General features: G+C 32.6%; 1 protein-coding gene across 2 annotated transcripts in view; it reads left to right on the top strand.

Annotated features, from left to right (window-relative positions):
* LOC134725307 (ADP-ribosylarginine hydrolase Tri1-like) overlaps nucleotides 1-22,161 on the top strand; it is a 33,618-nt gene extending 11,457 nt beyond the window's left edge. For both annotated transcript variants that reach the window (XM_063589020.1, XM_063589028.1), the window contains 4 exons: nucleotides 10,890-11,044; nucleotides 13,006-13,312; nucleotides 13,889-14,019; nucleotides 21,581-22,161. In XM_063589020.1, the coding sequence (XP_063445090.1) occupies nucleotides 10,890-11,044; nucleotides 13,006-13,312; nucleotides 13,889-14,019; nucleotides 21,581-21,632 (645 nt within the window). In that variant the 3' untranslated portion in view covers nucleotides 21,633-22,161. The remainder of the gene's footprint in view (nucleotides 1-10,889; nucleotides 11,045-13,005; nucleotides 13,313-13,888; nucleotides 14,020-21,580) is intronic.
* The last annotated feature ends 837 nt before the right edge of the window (nucleotides 22,162-22,998 follow it).

Raw genomic sequence — 22,998 nt, 5'->3', positions numbered from 1 at the left:
AATTTTGACACAAGGTTTATGACCTCAAAAGAAAGGTTGGGATTGATTTTGGGAGTTTTGGTTTCAACAGTTTAGGAATTAGGGGCCAAAAAGGGCCCAAATAAGCATTATTCTTGGTTTTCGCAAAATAACTTTAGTTTAAGTAAATAGAAATCAATGAAATTTAAACACAATGTTTATGACCACAAAAGGAAGGTTGGTATTGATTTTGGGAGTTTAGGTCCCAACAGTTTAGGAATTAGGGGCCAAAAAGAGACCCAAGTAAGCATTTTTCTTGGTTTTCGCACCATAACGTTAGTATAAGTAAAAAGAAATCTATGAAATTTAAACACAAGGTTTATGACCATAAAAGAAAGGTTGGTATTGATTTTGGGAGTTTTAGTCCCAACAGTTTAGGAATAGGGGGCCCAAAGGGTCCAAAATTAAACTTTGTTTGATTTCATCAAAATTGAAAAATTGGGGTTCTTTGATATGCCGCATCTAACTGTGTATGTAGATTCTTAACTTTTGGTCCCGTTTTCAAATTGGTCTACATTAAGGTCCAAAGGGTCCAAAGTTAAACTTCGTTTGATTTTGACAAAAAATGAATCGGTTGGGTTCTTTGTTATGCTGAATCTAAAAATGTACTGAGATTCTTGATTATTGGCCCAGTTTTCAAGTTGGTCCAAATCGGGGTCCAAAATTAAACTTTGTTTGATTTCATCAAAAATTGAATAAATGGGGTACTTTGATATGCCAAATCTAACTGTGTATGTAGATTCTTCATTTTTGGTCCTGTTATTATATTGGTCTACATTAAAGTCCAAAGGGTCCAAAATTAAAGTTAGTTTGATTTTAACAAAAATTAAAATCTTGGGGTTCTTTGATATGCTGAATTCAAACATGTACTTAGATTTTTGATTATGGGCCCAGTTTTCAAGTTGGTCCAAATCAGGATCTAAAATTATTATATTAAGTATTGTGCAATAGCAAGTCTTTTCAATTGCACAGTATTGCGCAATGGCAAGAAATAACTAATTGCACAATATTGTGAAATAGCAAATTTTTTTTTAATTAGAGTTATCTTTCTTTGTCCAGAATAGTAAGCAAGAAATATCTAATTGCACAATATTGTGCAATAGCAAGATTTGTTTTTAATTGGAGTTATCTTTCTTTGTCCAGAATCAACTTAAATCTTTGTTATATATAATATACAATGTATATTCACTTTTTACTACCAACTGATAAATTAAAATAATCTTTACCATTCAGTGATAACAAGCAGTTTTTTTACATCTTAATATTTTATGATGTATTTTAATGAGTAGTTATTGTTGCAAACTCCATTAGAAATTTTAATTGAGATTAGTTTTGGAATAAGGGAAAGGGGGATGTGATTAAAAAAATTGGGTTAAATTTTTCTCATTTGAAATTTCATAGATAAAAAGAAAATTTCTGCAAACATTTTTTTGAGAGGATTAATATTCAACAGCATAGTGAATTGCTCTAAGAGAAAATAAAAAAATTAAGTTCATTAGAACACATTCATTTCTGTGTCAGAAACCTATGCTGTGTCAACTATTTAATCACAATCCAAATTTAGAGCTGAATCCAGCTTGAATGTTGTGTCCATACTTGCCCAAACTATTCAGGGTTCAACCTCTGCGGTCGTATAAAGCTACGCCCTGCGGAGCATCTGGTTAATTTTTGGTCCCGTTTTTAAATTGGTCCCGTGAGGTTCGAAGGGTCCAAAATTAAACTTTTATTGATTTCTTCAAAAATTGAATTATTGAGGTTCTTTGATATACCCAATCTAACCGTGTATTTAGATGTTTAAATTTGGGTACCGTTTTCAAATTGGTCTACATTATGGTCCAAAATAAAACTTAGTTTGATTTTGATAAAGTTGAATTCTTGGGGTTCATTGATATGCTGAATCTAAACATGTATTTGGATTTTTGATTATGGGCCCAGTTTTTAAACTGTTCCAAATGTAGGTCCAAAATCAAACTTTGTTTGATTTCAACAAAAAAATAAATATATGAGGTTCTTAGATATGCTTAATCTGACTGTGTATTTAGATCTTTAATTTTGGGTCCCGTTTTTATATTGGTCCACATGAGGTCCAAAGGGTCCAAAATTAAACTTTGTTTGATTTCAATAAAAATCGAATTTTTGGTGTTCTTTGATATTCCAGATCTAACTGTGTTTTTAGATTTTAAGTTTTTATTCCTGTTTTCAAATTGGTCTACATTAAGGTCGTAAGGGTCCAAAACTTTATGTTGTTTGATTTAAAGAACAAATGAATTCTTAGGGTTCTTTGATATGATGAATCTAAGCAAATATTTAGATTTTTGATTATGGGCCCAGTTTTCAAGTAGGTCCAAACTGGGGTCCAAAATTTAACTTTGTTTGATTTCAACAAAAAATGAATGTATGGGGTTCTTTGATTTGCTTAATCTAACCATGTATTGAGATTTTTGATTTTTGGGCCTTGTTATCAAATTGGTCTACATGAGGTCCAAAGTGTCCAAAATTAAACTTTGTTTGATTTCATCAACAATTAAATTCTTGGGATTTTTTTATATGTTGAATAAATCCATGGCCATGTATATAGATTTTAGATATTGGACCATAATAGGTAAATTAAATTTTTGTAAGTTCAATAGGCCACATTCAGTCTGTATCAGAAACATATGCTGTGCCAATTATTAAATTTAATATTTGCCCCAACTGTTCAGGGTTCGACCTCTGTGGTCGTATAAATCTGCGCCTCTGCGGAGCATCTGGTTCCAAATTACTCATATCATATTTTCGTACCTTAAACATAAGAAGCAAATACTTAAGTGGCCTTTAGAACAGTTAAATATACCATGAAAGAGTTCAAAACAGTTGAAAACATGCATATTTTTTGTACTGTCATATATAAGTAGCCAACATAATAAACTAATATAGATAAAAACGGTAAACACTAGCACAATACAAAGATTTTTTAACTTCCAATTTCCAACTTTTAAAATGCTGCTACTTTCCTAAGACTGCATATAAATTAAAAAAAGAGGTATCTATAGATAGATAAAAGATTAATCTTTTAAATGAATGCAATATTTTTATAATGCAGTCATTATGTAATCAATTATTATGCAATTAATGGCAACATCTTGGTCAGTTCACTTGAATGAATTTAGCTCTATCATCTCTTTAACTATACATGACATTTTAACGAAATCTTAATCAACACAGCAGGAGCTACAAAAATGTATCTCAAACTAGTATCTCAATTGTTTGTAAAACAATTGAAAGGTCTTTCCTATAAAAGTGATGTTTTCGTAATGTACTTTGTACGACCTTTCCTTTGATATACGTCAAGCATACCTTCTGAAATTTTTCGCTTTTAACACTTAATGAATTCATCCGCCTACATTTTTGAGATCGAAAGTATGATAAATGTAACATAGAGCAGATGAGATTTCATTTGATATCCGACAACGCCATGTTCTAGAAAGTTTGACGTTTGTACTTAATAACCCTATCCAACTAATTTTCATACGACCGCAAATTTTGAAAAAAATTTCGTCGTATATTGCCATCATGTTGGCGTCGTCGTCTGCGTCGTCGTCGTCGTCGTCGTCGTTGTCGTCGTCGTCGTCGTCCGAATACTTTTAGTTTTCGCACTCTAACTTTAGTAAAAGTGAATAGAAATCTATGAAATTTTAACACAAGGTTTATGACCATAAAAGGAAGGTTGGTATTGATTTTGGGAGTTTTGGTCCCAACATTGTAGGAATTAGGGGCCAAAAAGGGCCCAAATAAGGATTTTCTTGGTTTTCGCACTATAACTTTAGTTTAAGTTAATAGAAATCTATGAAATTTTGACACAAGGTTTATGACCACAAAAGAAAGGTTGGGATTAATTGTGGGAGTTTTGGTTTCAACAGTTTAGGAAATAGGGGCCAAAAAAGGGCCCAAATAAGCATTATTCTTGGTTTTCGCACAATAACTTTAGTTTAAGTTAATAGAAATCAATGAAATTTAAACACAATGTTTATGACCACAAAAGGAAGATTGGTATTGATTTTGGGAGTTTAGGTCCCAACAGTTTAGGAATAAGGGGCCAAAAAGGGACCCAAATAAGCATTTTTCTTGGTTTTCGCACCATAATGTTAGTATAGGTAAATAGAAATCTATGAAATTTAAACACAAGGTTTATGACCATAAAAGGAAGGTTGGTAGTGATTTTGGGAGTTTTGGTCCCAACATTGTAGGAATTAGGGGCCAAAAAGGGCCCAAATAAGCATTTTCTTGGTTTTCGCACTATAACTTTAGTTTAAGTTAATAGAAATCTATGAAATTTTGACACAAGGTTTATGACCACAAAAGAAAGGTTGGGATTAATTGTGGGAGTTTTGGTTTCAACAGTTTAGGAATTAGGGGCCAAAAAAGGGCCCAAATAAGCATTATTCTTGGTTTTCGCACAATAACTTTAGTTTAAGTTAATAGAAATCAATGAAATTTAAACACAATGTTTATGACCACAAAAGAAAGATTGGTATTGATTTTGGGAGTTTAGGTCCCAACAGTTTAGGAATAAGGGGCCAAAAAGGGACCCAAATAAGCATTTTTCTTGGTTTTCGCACCATAATGTTAGTATAGGTAAATAGAAATCTATGAAATTTAAACACAAGGTTTATGACCATAAAAGGAAGGTTGGTAGTGATTTTGGGAGTTTTGGTCCCAACAGTTTAGGAAAAAGGGGCCCAAAGGGTCCAAAATTAAACTTTGTTTGATTTCATCAAAATTGAATAATTGGGGTTCTTTGATATGCCGAATCTCACTGTGTATGTAGATTATTAACTTTTAGTCCCTTTTTCAAATTAGTCTACATTAAGGTCCAAAGGGTCCAAAATTAAACTTAGTTTGATTTTGACAAAAAATGAATCGGTTGGGTTCTTTGATATGTTGAATCTAAAAATGTACTTAGATTCTTGATTATTGGTCCAGTTTTCAAGTTGGTTTAAATCTGGGTCCAAAATTAACCTTTAATTGATTTCATCAAAAATTGAATAAATGGGGTTCTTTGATATGCCAAATCTAACTGTGCATGTCGATTCTTCCATTTGTGGTCCCGTTTTCAAATTGGTCTACATTAAGGTCCAAAGGGTCCAAAATTAAACTAAGTTTGATTTTAACAAAAATTAAATTCTTGTGCCTCTTTAATATGCTGAATCTGAACATGTACTTAGTTTTTTGTTGATGGGCCCAGTTTTCAAGTTGGTCCAAATCAGGATCTAAAATTATTATATTAAGTATTGTGCAATAGCAAGTCTTTTCAATTGCACAGTATTGTGCAATGGCAAGAAATATCTAATTTCACAATATTGTGAAATAGCAATTTTTTTTTTAATTAGAGTTATCTTTCTTTGTTCAGAATAGTAAGCAAGAAATATCTTATTGCAAGAATTTTTTAATTGGAGTTATCTTTCTTTGTCCAGAATCAACTTAAATCTTTGTTATATACAATGCAATATACAATGTATATTTACTTTTTACTACCAACTGATAAATTTAAATAATCTTTTCCATTCAGTGATAACAAGCAGTTTTTTACATCTTAATATTTTATGATGTATTTAAATGAGTAGTTATTGTTGCAAACTCCATTAGAATATTTTAATTGAGATTAGTTTTGGAATAAGGGAAAGGGGGATGTGATTAAAAAATTAGGTTAAATTTTTCTCATTTGAAATTTCATAAATAAAAAGAAAATTTCTTCAAACACTTTTTTGAGAGGATTAATATTCAACAGCATAGTGAATTGCTCTTAGAGAAAACAAAAATTTTAAGTTCATTAGAACACATTCATTCTGTGTCAGAAACCTATGCTGTGTCAACTATTTAATCACAATCCAAATTTAGAGCTGAATCCAGCTTGAATGTTGTGTCCATACTTGCCCCAACCGTTCAGGGTTCAACCTCTGCGGTCGTATAAAGCTACGCCCTGCGGATCATCTGGTTTGAGGTTGGGAATTTGATGTTTCAAATGTACACATCATGACCTTTCATTTGATATACAACAACCCTAACTTTAAAAGTAGATTTTTTTTTTTGCACTCAATAACCCCATCCAACCCATTTTTATACGACCGCAAATTTTGAAAAAATTTTCGTCGTATATTGCTATCACGTTGGCGTCGTCGTCGTCGTCGTCGTCGTCCGAATACTTTTAGTTTTCGCACTCTAACTTTAGTAAAAGTGAATAGAAATCTATGAAATTTTAACACAAGGTTTATGACCATAATAGGAAGGCTGGTATTGATTTTGGGAGTTTTGGTCCCAACATTTTAGGAATTAGGGGCCAAAAAGGGCCCAAATAAGCATTTTCTTGGTTTTCGCACTATAACTTTAGTTTAAGTTAATAGAAATCTATGAAATTTTGACACAAGGTTTATGACCACAAAAGAAAGGTTGGGATTGATTTTGGGAGTTTTGGTTTCAACAGTTTAGGAATTAGGGGCCAAAAAAGGGCCCAAATAAGCATTATTCTTGGTTTTCGCACAATAACTTTAGTTAAAGGAAATAGAAATCAATGAAATTTAAACACAATGTTTATGACCACAAAAGGAAGGTTGGTATTGATTTTGGGAGTTTCGGTCCCAACAGTTTAGGAATTAGGGGCCAAAAAGGGACCCAAATAAGCATTTTTCTTGGTTTTCGCACCATAGCGTTAGTATAAGTAAATAGAAATCTATGAAATTTAAACACAAGGTTTATGACTATAAAAGGAAGGTTGGTATTGATTTTGGGAGTTTTGGTCCCAACAGTTAAGGAAAAAGGGGCCCAAAGGGTCCAAAATTAAACTTTGTTTGATTTCATCAAAATTGAATAATTGGGGTTCTTTAATATGCCGAATCTAACTGTGTATGTAGATTCTTAATTTTTGGTCCCGTTTTCAAATTGGTCTACATTAAGGTCCAAAGGGTCCAAAATTAAACTTAGTTTGATTTTAACAAAAATTGAAACCTTGGGGTTCTTTGATATGCTGAATCTAAAAATGTACTTAGATTTTTGATTATGGGCCCAGTTTTCAAGTTGGTCCAAATCAGGATCTAAAATTATTATATTAAGTATTGTGCAATAGCAAGTCTTTTCAATTGCACAGTATTGTGCAATGGCAAGAAATATCTAATTTCACAATATTGTGAAATAGCAAATTTTTTTTTAATTAAGAGTTATCTTTCTTTGTCCAGTATAGTAAGCAAGAAATATCTAATTTCACAATATTGTGCAATAGCAAGAATTTTTTAATTGGAGTTATCTTTCTTTGTCCAGAATCAACTTAAATCTTTGTTATATACAATATACAATGTATATTCACTTTTTCTACCAACTGATAAATTTAAATAATCTTTACCATTCAGTGATAACAAGCAGTTTTTTACATCTTAATATTTTATGATGTATTTAAATGAGTAGTAATTGTTGCAAACTTCATTAGAATATTTTAATTGAAATTAGTTTTGGAATAAGGGGGGATGTGAATAAAAAATTGGGTCCAATTTTTCTCATTTGAAATTTCATAAATAAAAAGAAAATTTCTTCAAACATTTTTTTGAGAGGATTAATATTCAACAGCATAGTGAATTGCTCTAAGAGAAAACAAAAATTTTAAGTTCATTAGAATACATTCATTCTGTGTCAGAAACCTATGCTGTGTCAACTATTTAATCACAATCCAAATTTTAGAGCGGAATCCAGCTTGAATGTTGTGTCCATACTTGCCCCAACCGTTCAGGGTTCAACCTCTGCGGTCGTATAAAGCTACGCCCTGCGGAGCATCTGGTTGAGATTTGAAATTTGAAATTTAAAATGTATGCTTTATGTTCTTTCATTTGATATGCGACAACCTTACCATCTGATAAATTTGAATGTTTGCACTAAATGACCCCACCCTGCCCACTGGAATGAAAAGGGGGTTTAAAATTTTCATTTTTAAGTAGAGTTTATTGAGACCTTCAATTTGATATATCAGATGACCCAATTGACAAAGTGCAAAAAATGATGCAATATCAATTATATAAATAGAAGTTATGAAACTTACAAAGTCAATGCAAAACTTGAAAATTTCAAATTGAATTTTTGGCGTTTTTTTTCATGGAATGTTTTTGGTATTTGGTCAAACATATAACTATGTTAACCTCTTCAATTTCTAAAACATTTTAAGAGGTAAGCTCTTGTTGATTCAGAAATACATGCCTCCGCTCGAAAAACTTCAAACTGCATTATCTCTACAACGACAATAGATATCTCAAATCTGTTAAATGATAAATGATCTACAATTGAAGGACAACATTATAGAAAAAGAATTAAGACAATTTCAAAGTTCACCAAGGTCACAATTTATCATCAAATATATGATGCAATACCAAACTTGAAAACCGGATGTCGTGGAGACATGGGACTACCACCATTCAACTCAGGACCACGTGGCCTTTCAAATATCACAAGGTCAAGGTCATAGTATTCTGTGAAGGTCAAGGTGAAATTTCATCATGACCTGACATTGACCTCAAATTGAAGGTCTTGAATTACTGATCATTTTTGCAGTTTATAGTAAGTTGATATCTGTTACCTTTAAAAAGATAAACACACAATACAATTCTTTTAAGAATCATTCCGTTGTAACTTTTGAACAGACGGTCGGATATTTTTGGGCTTATTGTATGAAATGTAGAGCTCGTCGAGAGGAACATTTTATACGTATTTCATATGTATGCAGCAAAGTCTTATCGTTTTCTTAATATGAAAGTTTGAAATTGCAGCGTAATTTTTTTTTGCACTCGGTGACCTTTGACATTGGATGCAAATTATAGGGTACATACATTAAAGATTATTGTTGAAGGTCCCAAGTCTCTAGGACTACCGGTTCTCAAAATAAAAAAATTAAAAAAATTGTGTATAATCTTTCAAGAGAAACAACTCCTAATAAGGGTTAATAACAAAATAATTGTTTATGTTCATTAACATTGTTATCTGTTCTCGTACATGTTGCCGTTTTCAATTCGATTCTAACTCTAATACTTTTTAAGAAAAATGCAAATACAAGAAATAGCTTCAAGGGGATATAACTCTCAAAGGGGATGATGAAATCCTTAGCAGCCTCATATGGTTATACACCATGCTGAGATGTACCTGTTGTCCATATAAGGTCATGATATCTTTTAAAACATTTAGGGGGGGGGGGTCATGTTGAAAAAAATCAATAAAAGAGAGATAGCTTCTAAAGGCGATGATGAAATCCTACAAAAGTTCATCTGGTGAAAGATCATGATGAGGTCTATAGATGGTTTAAATTTGGTATTGATAACTCCAATAGAAGCGGTAGGAGGGCGTTCCAAAAAATGCTGGAAGGAAAGAAAAAAAGAAAAAAAAACCATTAGAAAAACAATAAAGTCTTTCCTCGCCTAGAGGAAAGACCTTTAAAACATTAGAAAAACAATAAGATCTTTCCTCGCGTAGAAGAAAGACCTTAATTATCGCTATCGTATTCCATTCACTCATGAATCGGTAATTAGTGTAAACCTCCTTACCACATAAACGTATTTGTAAAACTTGATCTATGTATTCTATCCGAAATCTGAGACACAATTTTGTAGATAATGGCTCTAGGAACAACATATAATAAATTCAACCCTCGTGGGGTATCCATAAGGAATCTAATTTCCTTAAAAGGTGGAAATTTCTTGTAAAATTTGGTGGACACAATTAACATTATGATTGATTACATAATTGTTGTATAATACTAACATTGCTTTAATCTGAAAGAGTATCTGTTAGCTATCCATGAATACCACTTTTATAAATTTTCAAGCATTATAAAGAAAGTTGCAGCATTTTCAAACTAGATCTTTGTATTGTGCTACCTTAATATAATTTATTTGTTCTTCAACTGCCTTACTTTAATCATGGAAGTATTGTATGTCAATATAATACTTCCATGATTTAGCAGATTAAAAACAAATTGGAAGATAAAGTAATTTCTAGTCTATATCTACTATCAGAACTTATTTTTATTTATAAATAATCTTAAAATAAAGACGAATTTTACTTCAACCTTAATAGTTATCAAAAGTACCAGGATAATAATTTAGTACCCCAGACGCGCGTTTCGTCTACATAAGACTCATCAGTGACACTCATATAAAAATATTTATAAAGCCAAAGAAGTTCAAAATTGAAGAGCATTGTGGATCCAAGATTCCAAAAAGTTGTGCCAAATACGACTAAGGTAATCTATGCCTGGGGGTAAGAAAATCCTTAGTTTTTAGAAAAATTCAAAGTTTTGTAAACAGGTAATTATAAAAATGACCACGTTATTGATATTCATGTCAACACCGAGGTGTTGACTACTGGACTGGTGATACCCTCGGGGACGAACCGTCCACCAGCAGTGGCATCGACTCAGTGGTGTAAATAGTTATCAAAAGTACAAGGATTATAATTTAGTACGCCAGACGCGCGTTTCGTATACATAAGACTCATCAGTGACGCTCATATAAGAATACATGTATTTATAAAGCCAAAGACGTTCAAAATTGAAGAGCATTGGGGATCCAAAATTCCAAAAAGTTGTGCGAAATACGGCTAAGGTAATCTATGCCTGGGGTAAGAAAATCCTTAGTTTTTCGAAAAATTCCTTAAAGCTTTGCAAATTTGTTCACGATTCAAATACTTTTAAACTTAATGCTTAATTCAATGCCCTTTTATTTCGTACTTCATTTCAATGCACTACATCTTCATACTTGATTATAGTCCTTGAATGCTTACTACCTGTAAAAACAACACTGTAAGGTATGAAATACTTGGTTCTGAGTCTATCAAACCACAGGTATAACACTTAACTTGCATTTTAGGTAGCTCGGTATGTTTGGGATGAAAATAACCGAAATATTGCTCCCAATGGTGCTGTAATGAGGACCTCCATTGTTGGTATTCACATGTACTGGAGTTTAGACGATGTAACAAAAAATGCAAGGGACTTTGCAAAAACAACACATCACGATCCAAGGTACTAAGTAAATGTGTTTATGATAAGTATGCAGAATGATTTATTGCCGACGAAACTCAATATATGTACATATCTATCAAGAGCCTTTAATTATATTTTAAAACTTCTAACTATAGTTGTTTATTAGACATTGCAGGCTTTGGTTGGGAGTTTTCAACTAATTTTTATACGACTTGTATGACGTTGGCGTCGTCGTCGTCCGAAGAAGGGCCCAAATAAGCATTATTCTTTGTTTTCGCACTATAACTTTAGTTTAAATAAATAGAAATCTATGAAAATTTAACACAAGGTTTATGGCCACAAAAGGAAGGTTGGGATTGATTTTGGGAGTTTTGGTGTCAACAATTTAGGAATTAAGGGCCAATAAGGGGCCCAAATAAGCTTTTTTCTTGGTTTTCGCACCATTACTTTAGTATAAGTAAAAAGAAATCTATGAAATTTAAACACAAGGTTTATTTATGACCCTAAAAAGAAGGTTGGGATTGATTTTGGGTGTTTTTGTCCAAACAGTTTAGGAATTAGGGGCCCAAAGGGTCCAAAATTAAACTTTGTTTGATATCATTTCATAAAAAAATGAATATTTGGGGTTCTTTGATATGCTGAATCTAACTGTGTGTACATTAAAGGTTCAAAGGGTCCAAAATTAAACTTAGTTAACAAAAAATGAATTCTTATGGTTCCTTGATATGCTGAATCTAAACATGTACTTAGATTTTTGATTATGGGCCCAGTTTTCAAGTTAGTCCAATTCGGGGTTCAAAATTAAACTTGTTTGATTTCAACAAAAATTGAATTCTTGGGGTTTTTTGATTTGTTGAATCTAAACATGTACTTAGATTTTTGATTATGAGCCCAGTTTTCGAGTTGGTCCAAATCGGGGTCCAAAATTAAACTTTGTTTGATTTCAACAAAAATTGAATCCTTGGGATTCTTTGATATGCAGAATCTTAACATGTATTTCGATTTTTGATTATAGGCCCAGTTTTCAAGTTGGTTCAAATCACGGTCCAAAATAAAGCTTTGTTTGATTTCAATAAAAAAAAAAGGAATATATGGGTTCTTTGATATATGCTCTAACCATGTATTTAGATTTTTGATATTTGGGCCCGGTTATCAAATTGGTCCACATTGAGGTCTAAAGGGTCCAAAATTGAACTTTATTTGATTTCATCAAAAATTGAATTATTGGGGTTCTTTGCTGAATCTAACCATGTATTTATATTTTGAATATTGGACTATAATAGGTTAATATCCAATTTAAAAATTTTAAGTTTAAGTTTAAGTTCTTAGACCACATTCATGAGGGAGGGTAGGAGGGGTCCTGATCCCGAATTCCCGGGCTTAAAAACACGAAATCACGAGGTCCTGAAATTCAAAAACAAGAATTCTGGGATCCCGAAAGGGTCAATCCCGAAATCCCGAGCTTAAAAAACACCCGATCCCAGAGTCCCGATAAAGGTCCTATCCCCCCTCATTCATTCTGTGTCAAAAAACTATGTTGTGTCAACTATTTTTAAAATCACAATCCAAATTCAGTCCTGTATCAAGCTTGAATGTTGTGTCCATACTTGCCCCAACTGTTCAGGGTTCGAACTCTGCGATCGTATAAAGCTGCACCATGCGGAGCATCTGGTTACTATATATCATTCTAGCTTCATTATGCTGGAACCAATCTGAACCGATATTTGTTCAGTAATAGTTTCACAAAGATGTATATCGAATCAAACAAATAAATTCTCATCGTGTTGTGATGCTGAAGCAAAATAAAGATATAAAAGTAACTATTTTAACAAAAGTTTGGATGAAACCACAAAAACAAACTATTATTTAATAGTAATTTTCAATATAACTTTCATGAACTTTTAAGATGTTTTGTGATATATAATTTGAAACAATTGAAGACTATGGAAAAGAAGTGTGGTCATAACTGGTTTATACCCATTTTGTTTTTCGTCTTCTAGATGTCAGGCTTCAACAGTAGCAGTGTCTGTTGTCATAGCGACCATGTTACAAGGAAAGCACAAGGACAAAAAAGGCAAATTCAGAGTGAAAGATATGATACAAGATGCTTACGAATATGCATCAACGTGTTTAGAAACGGATAAAGAAAAGAAAGACCTAATGTTTTATTTGAAATGTGATAATATAAAAGATTTGAAATTAGATGAAGCCGATAAAATTGGCTACACATATAAATCCATGGGTACAGGCTTTTGGGCATTGAAGCAAGATGATTTCCGGAAGACAATCACCAAGATTATGATGCAGGTACAAGTTCAGATATATTTGCGTTTACTAACACAGTTGAAATTATACAATATTAAGGCCCACTGAGGAGATGACCTTGAAATTAATTTTGTAAGTCGTAACTTACCTGTCTTAAAATTAGAAGACATTAAAAAGAATGGTATATTGATACGCTAATGGTAAATGTCCCATTTAGGTCTAACAAAAATAAAGATATGGAGCAAATTCAAACACAAACTAGTTTTTTATATGTAAACCTGTAAAATCTGTTAAAATCCTTCACTGTCTTTGTGTATTCTTACTAAGAAATTGAAAGATTGCAGTATATTGTAGGGGTTTTAGCATCTAAGATAACCCATGGCATAGTGATTTTTAAGTATCTAAGTCCTTGGCTGTTTCGATTTTGCTATAGCTGTGGATTTTCACAATTGAAGACCTTCATAATGCTCTTTAGGCTCATCTTTGATTTTCTATAGTATTAAAATGATAGTTTGTTTTTGCTCTTTTTATTGGTTGTCTTTTTATCCCGTGTTTTCAAATAAGGTAATATATGCACAATTCTGGTTTATGTGTCTACTTTTTTATTCTTCTAATTAGGGAGGAGATGCCGATTCGAATGCCTGTGTCGGAGGTGCTTTACTGGGATGTAAACTTGGTATGTCTGCTTTACCAGAACCATGGTTGACGAAGCTTTTACACAAGGACTGGTTGGATAATGAGATTAAAAAGTAAATACACCGTGTCATCAATTTATATACATTTTATAAATCTTATTTGAAAATTGTCAATCAAATTTGTAATACTAAACCTGTTTAAAATGTTTGTAATGTTACAAGTATTTTTGTAAAATCCGTTGGTTGAAATGAACAAAAAGTTATAGTCCATTTTTTTATACGACCCCAAAAAAGATTTTGGATCGTATAATGGTATGATGTCGTCTTCGTCGTCGTCCGAAGACACATTACTTTCCAGATAATAACTTAAGTTTAAGGGAATAGATCTTTATGAATTTTTTTTCAGAAATACCACAGAAGGAAGGTTGGGATCAATTTTGGAGATGATGGTCCCAACCGTTCAGGAATTTGGGGCCGAAAAGGGGCCCAAAACAAGCATTTTTCTAGTTTCAGAATAATAACATGTGTACAAGTATTTCAATTGCTCTAAAGTTATACCGCAATGTTTAAAATCACAAGTAGAAGGTTTTGATTCATTTTCGGGGTTATAGGGTCAAAGTTTAGGAATTAAGGGTCAAAAAAGGGGCCAAAACAAGCATTTTCTGGTTTCCACACAATAACTAGTGTGTAATTGTATGGATCTCTCTGAAATTGTACCACAACGTACCATATAACAAAGGGGAGGCTGGGATTAAGTTTTGGGTTGATTGTCCAAATATGAAGGAATAAGGGGCCGAAAAAGGGCCAAAAAGAAGCATGTTTCTAGTTTCCAAACAATAATGACAATAACTTGTGTTTAAGTGTATGTATATCTCTGAAATTGTACTACAAGGTTCAATACTACAATAGGAAAGCATGGGATTGAGTTTAAGGGTTATTGCTACAAGGGGGGTTTCAAAAAGATGGTTGGGGGATTTTTTGTTTACCATATTTCTAAGGGTTCCTTTTTTTCAAAATTTTCGTCGTATATTGCTATCACGTTTGCGTCGTCGTCTGCGTCGTCGTCGTCGTCCGAATACTTTTAGTTTTCGCACTCTAACTTAAGTAAAAGTGAATAGAAATCTATGAAATTTTAACACAAGGTTTATGACCACAAAAGGAAGGTTGGGATTGATTTTAGGAGTTTTGATCCCTATATTATAGGAATCGGGGGCCAAACATGTACTTAGATTTTTGACTATGGGCCCAGTTTTCAAGTTGGTCCAAATCAGGATCTAAAAGTATTATAGTATATTGTGCAATAGCAATAGCAAGAAATTTTCCATTGCACAGTATTGCGCAATAGCAAGAAATCTTCAATTGCACAGTATTGTGCAATAGCAAGTCTTTTCAATTGCACAGTATTGCACAATAGCAAGAAATATCTAATTGCACAATATTGTGCAATAGCAAGACATTTTTTAATTGGAGTTATCTTTCTTTGTCCAGAATAGAAGTTGAATCAACTTAAATCTTTGTTATATACAATATACAATGTATATTCACTTTTTACTACAAACTGATAAATTAAAACAATCTTTATCATTCAGTGATAACAAGAAGTTTTTTACATTTCAATATTTTATGATGTATTTAAATGAGCAGTTATTGTTGCAAAATCCATTAGAAATTTGAATTGAGATCAGTTTTGGTATAAGGGAAAGCGGGATGTGAAAAAAAAATTGTGTGTGTGTGTGTGGGGGGGGGGGGGGGGGGGGGGGGTCATTAGAACACATTCATTCTATGTCAGCATGGTCAGAAACCTATGCTGTATCAACTATTTAATCACAATCCTAATTTAGAGCTGGATTCAGCTTGAATGTTGTGTCCATACTTGCCCCAACTGTTCAGGGTTTGACCTCTGCGGTCGTATAAAGCTGCGCCCTGCGGAGCATCTGGTTCAAACTTCAAATATCGAAAAGTTTCAAAAAGAAATCGTCAATTGCACAGTATTGGTCAATAGATTTGTTAGATCTTTGATCACATTAATTTTGTGACAAAAACATATATTATTTAAAAAATTTGATCACAATCCAAATTCAGACAGTATCTAGCTTGAATATTGTTACCAAATTTGCCCCAACTGTTCAAGGTTCGACCACTGGGGTCGTATAAAGCTGCGCTCTGTGGAGCACCTGGTTTTAGTAATATTTTTTTCACCATTTTAACAGCATACCTTCTGCATAATAAGCATCAGTGGTGTTTGAATCCAACTATTGCCGCTAAATCGATTACAAAGTGTTAACACAAAAATTTAATCTGAAATCCTAAAGTAAGTGCAAAATAAAGACCAGGCTATATAGGATAGGGATAGACAAATTTTAGTATTTCAAATGAATTTACATTTAATTACATGGTAATATTTTAGGAACAAAATTTACAGAAAAAAAGACCATAACAATGAAATTTCCGATAAGCATTTGTACGCGGACTATAAGGTTGGTGACTCACTATGAGACGATGTGTCAACAGCACTAAATTAGCAGTGATATCGATCTAGCTAATCAAGATACCAAGCTTTAAAGTTCGAACCGTCCACGAGCAGCGATTTCGTCGCAGTGGTTGTAAAACTCGCCAATTATACCAAGCATACGCCATTCTTGCGTTTTGTCTTCATACGACTATTTAGTGGCGCTTGTATACCTAAGATGAAGCAAAATCGGAGGAGTTGAAGAGATTGAAAACGAAAACTTTCCAAAAATTTTATCAAATCTTGCTGAGGACCATCAACATAAATGTTTGTTTATTGGTACAGAATTTTTAAAATATCGAAATGACTTTAACAATTTATGAGCAGTAAATTTACGAAATCGTTCGTCTTAATGATCTTTAATGTCTATATAAGGGAAATCGGTAATGGGTTGGTGGGACCATCATGAACGATATATCTCGATCAGCGATTTGTTAAACCTTGTGGTTTTGAAAACTTCTTTCAGTTGCATCAATCTAGTGAATGTAAAATTGTTAAAACTTATGATATCGAGCTTTAATTGGTATACGTCATACGCATATTTCGTCTTATAAGACCCGTATTAATACATTTTAGTTCAAATTGTTCCCCATTAGTCGCATTGTCGAAGTGGTTACTTACTCCATTCGCGTGTTTGGTCTTCTGAGAAAAATTAAGTTGGAATTGAATATATAAAATATCTAAAATAAAGCGAAATCGAAGGAGTTGGATAGCATTGAAAACAAAAACCTCCCCAAAAGATTATGAACAGTAACTTTACAGACACTGATTGCATAAAAGATCTTTACTGATTATAAAGGGCAAAGTTGATGAGTTTACGAGCTTCGTGCTTGCTTGGAAGTATTCATTTTTATACGACCGCAAATTTGAACAAATTTTCGTCGTATATTGCTATCACGTTGGCGTGGTCGTCTGCGTCGTCGTCCGAATACTTTTAGTTTTCGCACTCTAACTTTAGTAAAAGTGAATATAAATCTATAAAATTTTATCACAAGGTTTATGACCACAAAAGGAAGGTTGGTATTGATTTTGGGAGTTTTGGTCCCAACATTTTAGGAATTAGGGGCCAAAAAGGGCCCAAATAAGCATTTTCTTGGTTTTCGCACTATAACTTTAGTTTAAGTTAATAGAAATCTATGAAATTTTGACACAAGGTTTATGACCACAAAAGAAAGGTTGGATTGATTTTGGGAGTTTTGGTTTCAACAGTGTAGGAATTAGGGGCCAAAAAAGGGCCCAAATAAGCATTATTCTTGGTTTTCGCACAATATCTTTAGTTTAAGTAAATAGAAAATAATGATATTTAAACACAATGTTTATGACCACAAAAGGAAGGTTGGTATTGATTTTGGGAGTTTAGGTCCCAACAGTTTAGGAATTAGGGGCCAAAAAGGGACCCAAATAAACATTTTCTTGGTTTTCGCACCATAACTTTAGTATAAGTAAATAGAAATCTATGAAATTTAAACACAAGGTTTATGACCATAAAAGGAAGGTTGGTAATGATTTTGGGAGTTTTGGTCCCAACAGTTTAGGAATAAGGGGCCCAAAAGGTCCAAAATTAAACTTTGTTTGATTTCATCAAAATTGAATAATTGGGGTTCTTTGATATGCCGAATCTAACTGTGTATGTAGATTTTTATACGACCGCAAATTTTGAAAAAATTTTCGTCGTATATTGCTATCACGTTAGCGTCGTCGTCGTCGTCGTCGTCGTCGTCGTCGTCGTCGTCGTCGTCGTCGTCTTCGTCCGAATACTTTTAGTTTTCGCACTCTAACTTTAGTAAAAGTGAATAGAAATCTATGAAATTTTAACACAAGGTTTATGACCATAAAAGGAAGGCTGGTATTGATTTTGGGAGTTTTGGTCCCAACATTTTAGGAATTAGGGGCCAAAAAGGGCCCAAATAAGCATTTTCTTGGTTTTCGATTTATAACTTTAGTTTAAGTTAATAGAAATCTATGAAATTTTGACACAAGGTTTATGACCACAAAAGAAAGGTTGGGATTGATTTTGGGAGTTTTGGTTTCAACAGTTTAGGAATTAGGGGCCAAAAAAGGGCCTAAATAAGCATTATTCTTGGTTTTCGCACAATAACTTTAGTTAAAATAAATAGAAATCAAAGAAATTTAAACACAATGTTTATGACCACAAAAGGAAGGTTGGTATTGATTTTGGGAGTTTCGATCCCAACAGTTTAGGAATTAGGGGCCAAAAAGGGACCCAAATAAGCATTTTTCTTGGTTTTCGCACCATAGCGTTAGTATAAGTAAATAGAAATCTATGTAATATAAACACAAGGTTTATGACTATAAAAGGAAGGTTGGTATTGATTTTGGGAGTTTTGGTCCCAACAGTTAAGGAAAAAGGGGCCCAAAGGGTCCAAAATTAAACTTTGTTTGATTTCATCAAAATTGAATAATTGGGGTTCTTTAATATGCCGAATCTAACTGAGTATGTAGATTCTTAATTTTTGGTCCCGTTTTCAAATTGGTCTACATTAAGGTCCAAAGGGTCCAAAATTAAACTTAGTTTGATTTTAACAAAAATTGAAACCTTGGGTTTCTTTGATATGCTGAATCTAAAAATGTACTTAGATTTTTTATTATTGGCCCAGTTTTTAAGTTGGCCCAAATCGAGGGTCCAAAATTAAACATTGTTTGATTTCATCAAAAATTGAATAATTGGGGTTCTTTGATATGCCAAATCTAACTGTGTATGTAGATTCTTAATTTTTGGTCCAGTTTTAAAATTGGTCTAAATTAAAGTGCAAAGGGTCCAAAATTAAACTAAGTTTGATTTTAACAAAAATTAAATTATTGGGCCTCTTTGATATGCTGAATCTAAACATGTACTTAGATTTTTTATTATGGGCCCAGTTTTCAAGTTGGTCCAAATCAGGATCTAAAATTATTATATTAAGTATTGTGCAATAGCAAGTCTTTTCAATTGCATAGTATTGTGCAATGGCAAGAAATATCTAATTTCACAATATTGTGAAATAGCAATTTTTTTTTTAATTAAGAGTTATCTTTCTTTGTCCAGTATAGTAAGCAAGAAATATCTGCAAGATTTTTTTTTAATTGGAGTTATCTTTCTTGGTCCAGAATCAACTTAAATCTTTGTTATATACAATATACAATGTATATTCACTTTTTACTACCAACTGATAAATTTAAATAATCTTTACCATTCAGTGATAACAAGCAGTTTTTTTACATCTTAATATTTTATGATGTATTTAAATGAGTAGTAATTGTAGCAAACTCCATTAGAATATTTTAATTGAAATTAGTTTTGGAATAAGGGAAAGGGGGATTTTATTTAAAAATTGGGTTCAATTTTTCTCATTTGAAATTTCATAAATAAAAAGAAAATTTCTTCAAACATATTTTTGAGAGGATTAATATTCAACAGCATAGTGAATTGCTCTAAGAGAAAACAAAAATTTTCAGTTCATTTGAATACATTCATTCTGTGTCAGAAACCTATGCTGTGTCAACTATTTAATCACAATCCAAATTTAGAGCGGAATCCAGCTTGAATGTTGTGTCCATACTTGCCCCAACCGTTCAGGGTTCAACCTCTGCGGTCGTATAAAGCTACGCCCTGCGGAGCATCTGGTTGATTATGGGCCCAGTTTTCAAGTTGGTCCAAATCAGGATCTAAAATTATTATATTAAGTTTTGTGCAATAGCAAGTCTTTTCAATTGCACAGTATTGCGCAATGGCATGAAATATCTTATTGCAAAATATTGTGAAATAGCAATTTTGTTTTTAATTAGAGTTATCTTTCTTTGTCCAGAATAGTAAGCAAGAAATATCTAATTGTAAGAATTTTTTTTTATTTGGAGTTATCTTTCTTTGTCCAGAATCAACTTAAATCTTTGTTATATATACAATATACAATGTATATTCACTTTTTACTACCAACTGATAAATTAAAATAATCTTTACCATTCAGTGATAACAAGCAGTTTTTTTACATTTTAATATTTTATGATGTATTTAAATGAGTAGTAATTGTTGCAAATTCCATTAGAAATTTTAATTGAGATTAGTTTTGGAATAAGGGAAAGGGGGATGTGATTAAAAAAAATGGGTTCAATTTTCTCATTTGAAATTTCATAAATAAAAAGAAAATTTCTTCAAACATTTTTTTGAGAGGAATAATATTCAACAGCATAGTGAATTGCTCTAAGAGAAAACAAAAATTTTAATTTCATTAGAACACATTCATTCTGTGTCAGAAACCTATGCTGTGTCAACTATTTAATCACAATCCAAATTTAGAGCTGAATCCAGCTTGAATGTTATGTCCATACTTGCCCCAACCGTTCAGGGTTCTACCTCTGCGGTCGTATAAAGCTACGCCCTGCGGAGCATCTGGTTATTTACATTGTTGATGCGTGATTGGTTGCTGAAACTTGAACATTCCATTATGTATTTATGAACCTAGACTGTAAGTGTAAGACTTTGTTCTTTATGTACACGTAATTGTACTATAACTGTAATTTTATGCACCCATACTAGAGCCATGTAGTTCATCCTGATTTTGCATTTGACTTTACGAACTACTTTACTTACCCTGCATACTTTGTATTAAGATAAGTTTTAGTTTAGTTTTGAGTGTGTACCGAACCTTCCTCTGGTTTTATTATACATAACATGATTTCAAATATATCTATACTTTAGACGAATGCATTTCTACCGTACAACATTGGTGTTTATAATGAGTTTATTTACAACCGCTGTGTTGATGCGACTGCTTTGGATGTTTCCTCCCCAATGGTTTCACGAGGCCATTACTCTGCACTTCGGTTTGACAATACTTATCATTGATGTGATCATAGTTATAAATCAACTTTGAACTTTTCGACAAATTCCAGGAATAATTCATCTGAACTGTTTTTGGCATATTTTCTGAATTTCGGTTAAATGCTCTTCAATTCGGCTCTTTATTTGGCCTTTATAATTGTTTTGATTTAAGCGGCGCTGATGAGTCTTCTTAAGGCATAACGCTGGTCTGACGTTCTAAATTTCCATCCTGGGTATCTATGATGTGTTATGTATAATCTAAATACAATTATTAAAATGTAACCTTGAACTTCAAATATTTTTTACACCAGACTGGTTCTTTATGATTTTTTTTTGTTTTATTTCAGATATTTTGAAATGATGAAATGGGAACAGAATGAAAAATCAGACGAAAAATGAAAAATAATCTACAAGAGAAAAGAAGATGAATTGTGTTGATATGATTCCAATCTAGCATTTTAAAAAAGGACTTCTCTTGTTGTAAAGGAGATACTTAAAAGTATCACACATGTGCAAGCCTGGACTTATTATTCTTATTAAGTCTTCAGAACATTAGATTAAAGCGTACCGGAAAGGACAATGTCATTTGAAGCAAATTAATCGTTTCTTCTTCACGATGTTTGTTTGAGACACAAAACGTATACAAATTATCTACATCGAGGTATTTTAAATATTTTTACATAATCAAAGGTTGCAGAGCATTGCCATTTCTTTGTATGTTGATATGGGTAATATATGATATTTTCCTTATGATATCTTTTTTGTACAATATTTGACTGTCAAACGGGTATTAAAAAATGAAATTGATGGTATTATGATAGTAAAAGAAAGCAACAAAAACCAAAAGACATCTGAGGTTGATACATCATCAAAGACTTGGTCCAATGTTTATAAACGTTTTGTGTGGTAATAAAGTATTCTTGGTTCAGCCTTTTTTTTTATAGCTAAACAGCGAATACCTGTATTGTTATAGATATATTTGTGCAATATCTGAATAATTTCAATTGTATGGAATTTAAAATAATATTATATGTGCAGTATATTGGTACATTGGCCATATTTATTGTTATGCCCCAGCTACGATATAGGGGGGGGGGGGGGGGCATTATGTTTTCGATCTATGTGTTTGTTCGTTCCTTCGTCTGTCCCGCTTCAGGTTTAATGTTTATGTCAATGTAGTTTTTATACGACCTCAAAATTTGAAAAAAATTTCATCGTATATTGCTATTCACATCACGTTGGCGTCGTCGTCTGCGTTGTCGTCGTGGTCTGCGTTGTCGTCGTCGTCGTCGTCGTCCGAATACTTTTAGTTTTCGCACTCTAACTTTACTAAAAGTGAATAGAAATCTATGAAATTTTAACACAAGGTTTATGACCACAAAAGGAAGGTTGGGACTGATTTTAGGAATAAGGGGCCAAAAAGGGCCCAAATAAGCATTTTCGTGGTTTTCGCACAGTAACTTTAGTTTTTAAGTAAATAGAAATCTATGAAATTTTGACACAAGGTTTATGACCACAAAAGGAAGGTTGGGATTGATTTTGGAAGTTTTGGTTTCAACACTTTAGGAATTAGGGGCCAAAAAAGGGCCAAAATAAGCATTAGTCTTGGTTTTTGCACAATAACTTCAGTTTAAGTAAATAGAAATCTATGAAATTAAAACACCAGGTTTATGACCACAAAAGGAAGGTTGGTATTGATTTGGGGAGTTGAGATCCCAACAGTTTAGGAATTTGGGGCCAAAAAGGGGCCCAAATAAATATTTCT

The sequence above is a fragment of the Mytilus trossulus genome, chromosome 1 (genome assembly GCF_036588685.1).
Source record: "Mytilus trossulus isolate FHL-02 chromosome 1, PNRI_Mtr1.1.1.hap1, whole genome shotgun sequence".
In the NCBI taxonomy this organism is placed as follows: Eukaryota; Metazoa; Mollusca; class Bivalvia; order Mytilida; family Mytilidae; genus Mytilus; species Mytilus trossulus.
The sequence above is the reverse complement of the archived record's forward strand: the minus strand, read 5'-3'. Positions and strand labels throughout refer to the sequence as shown.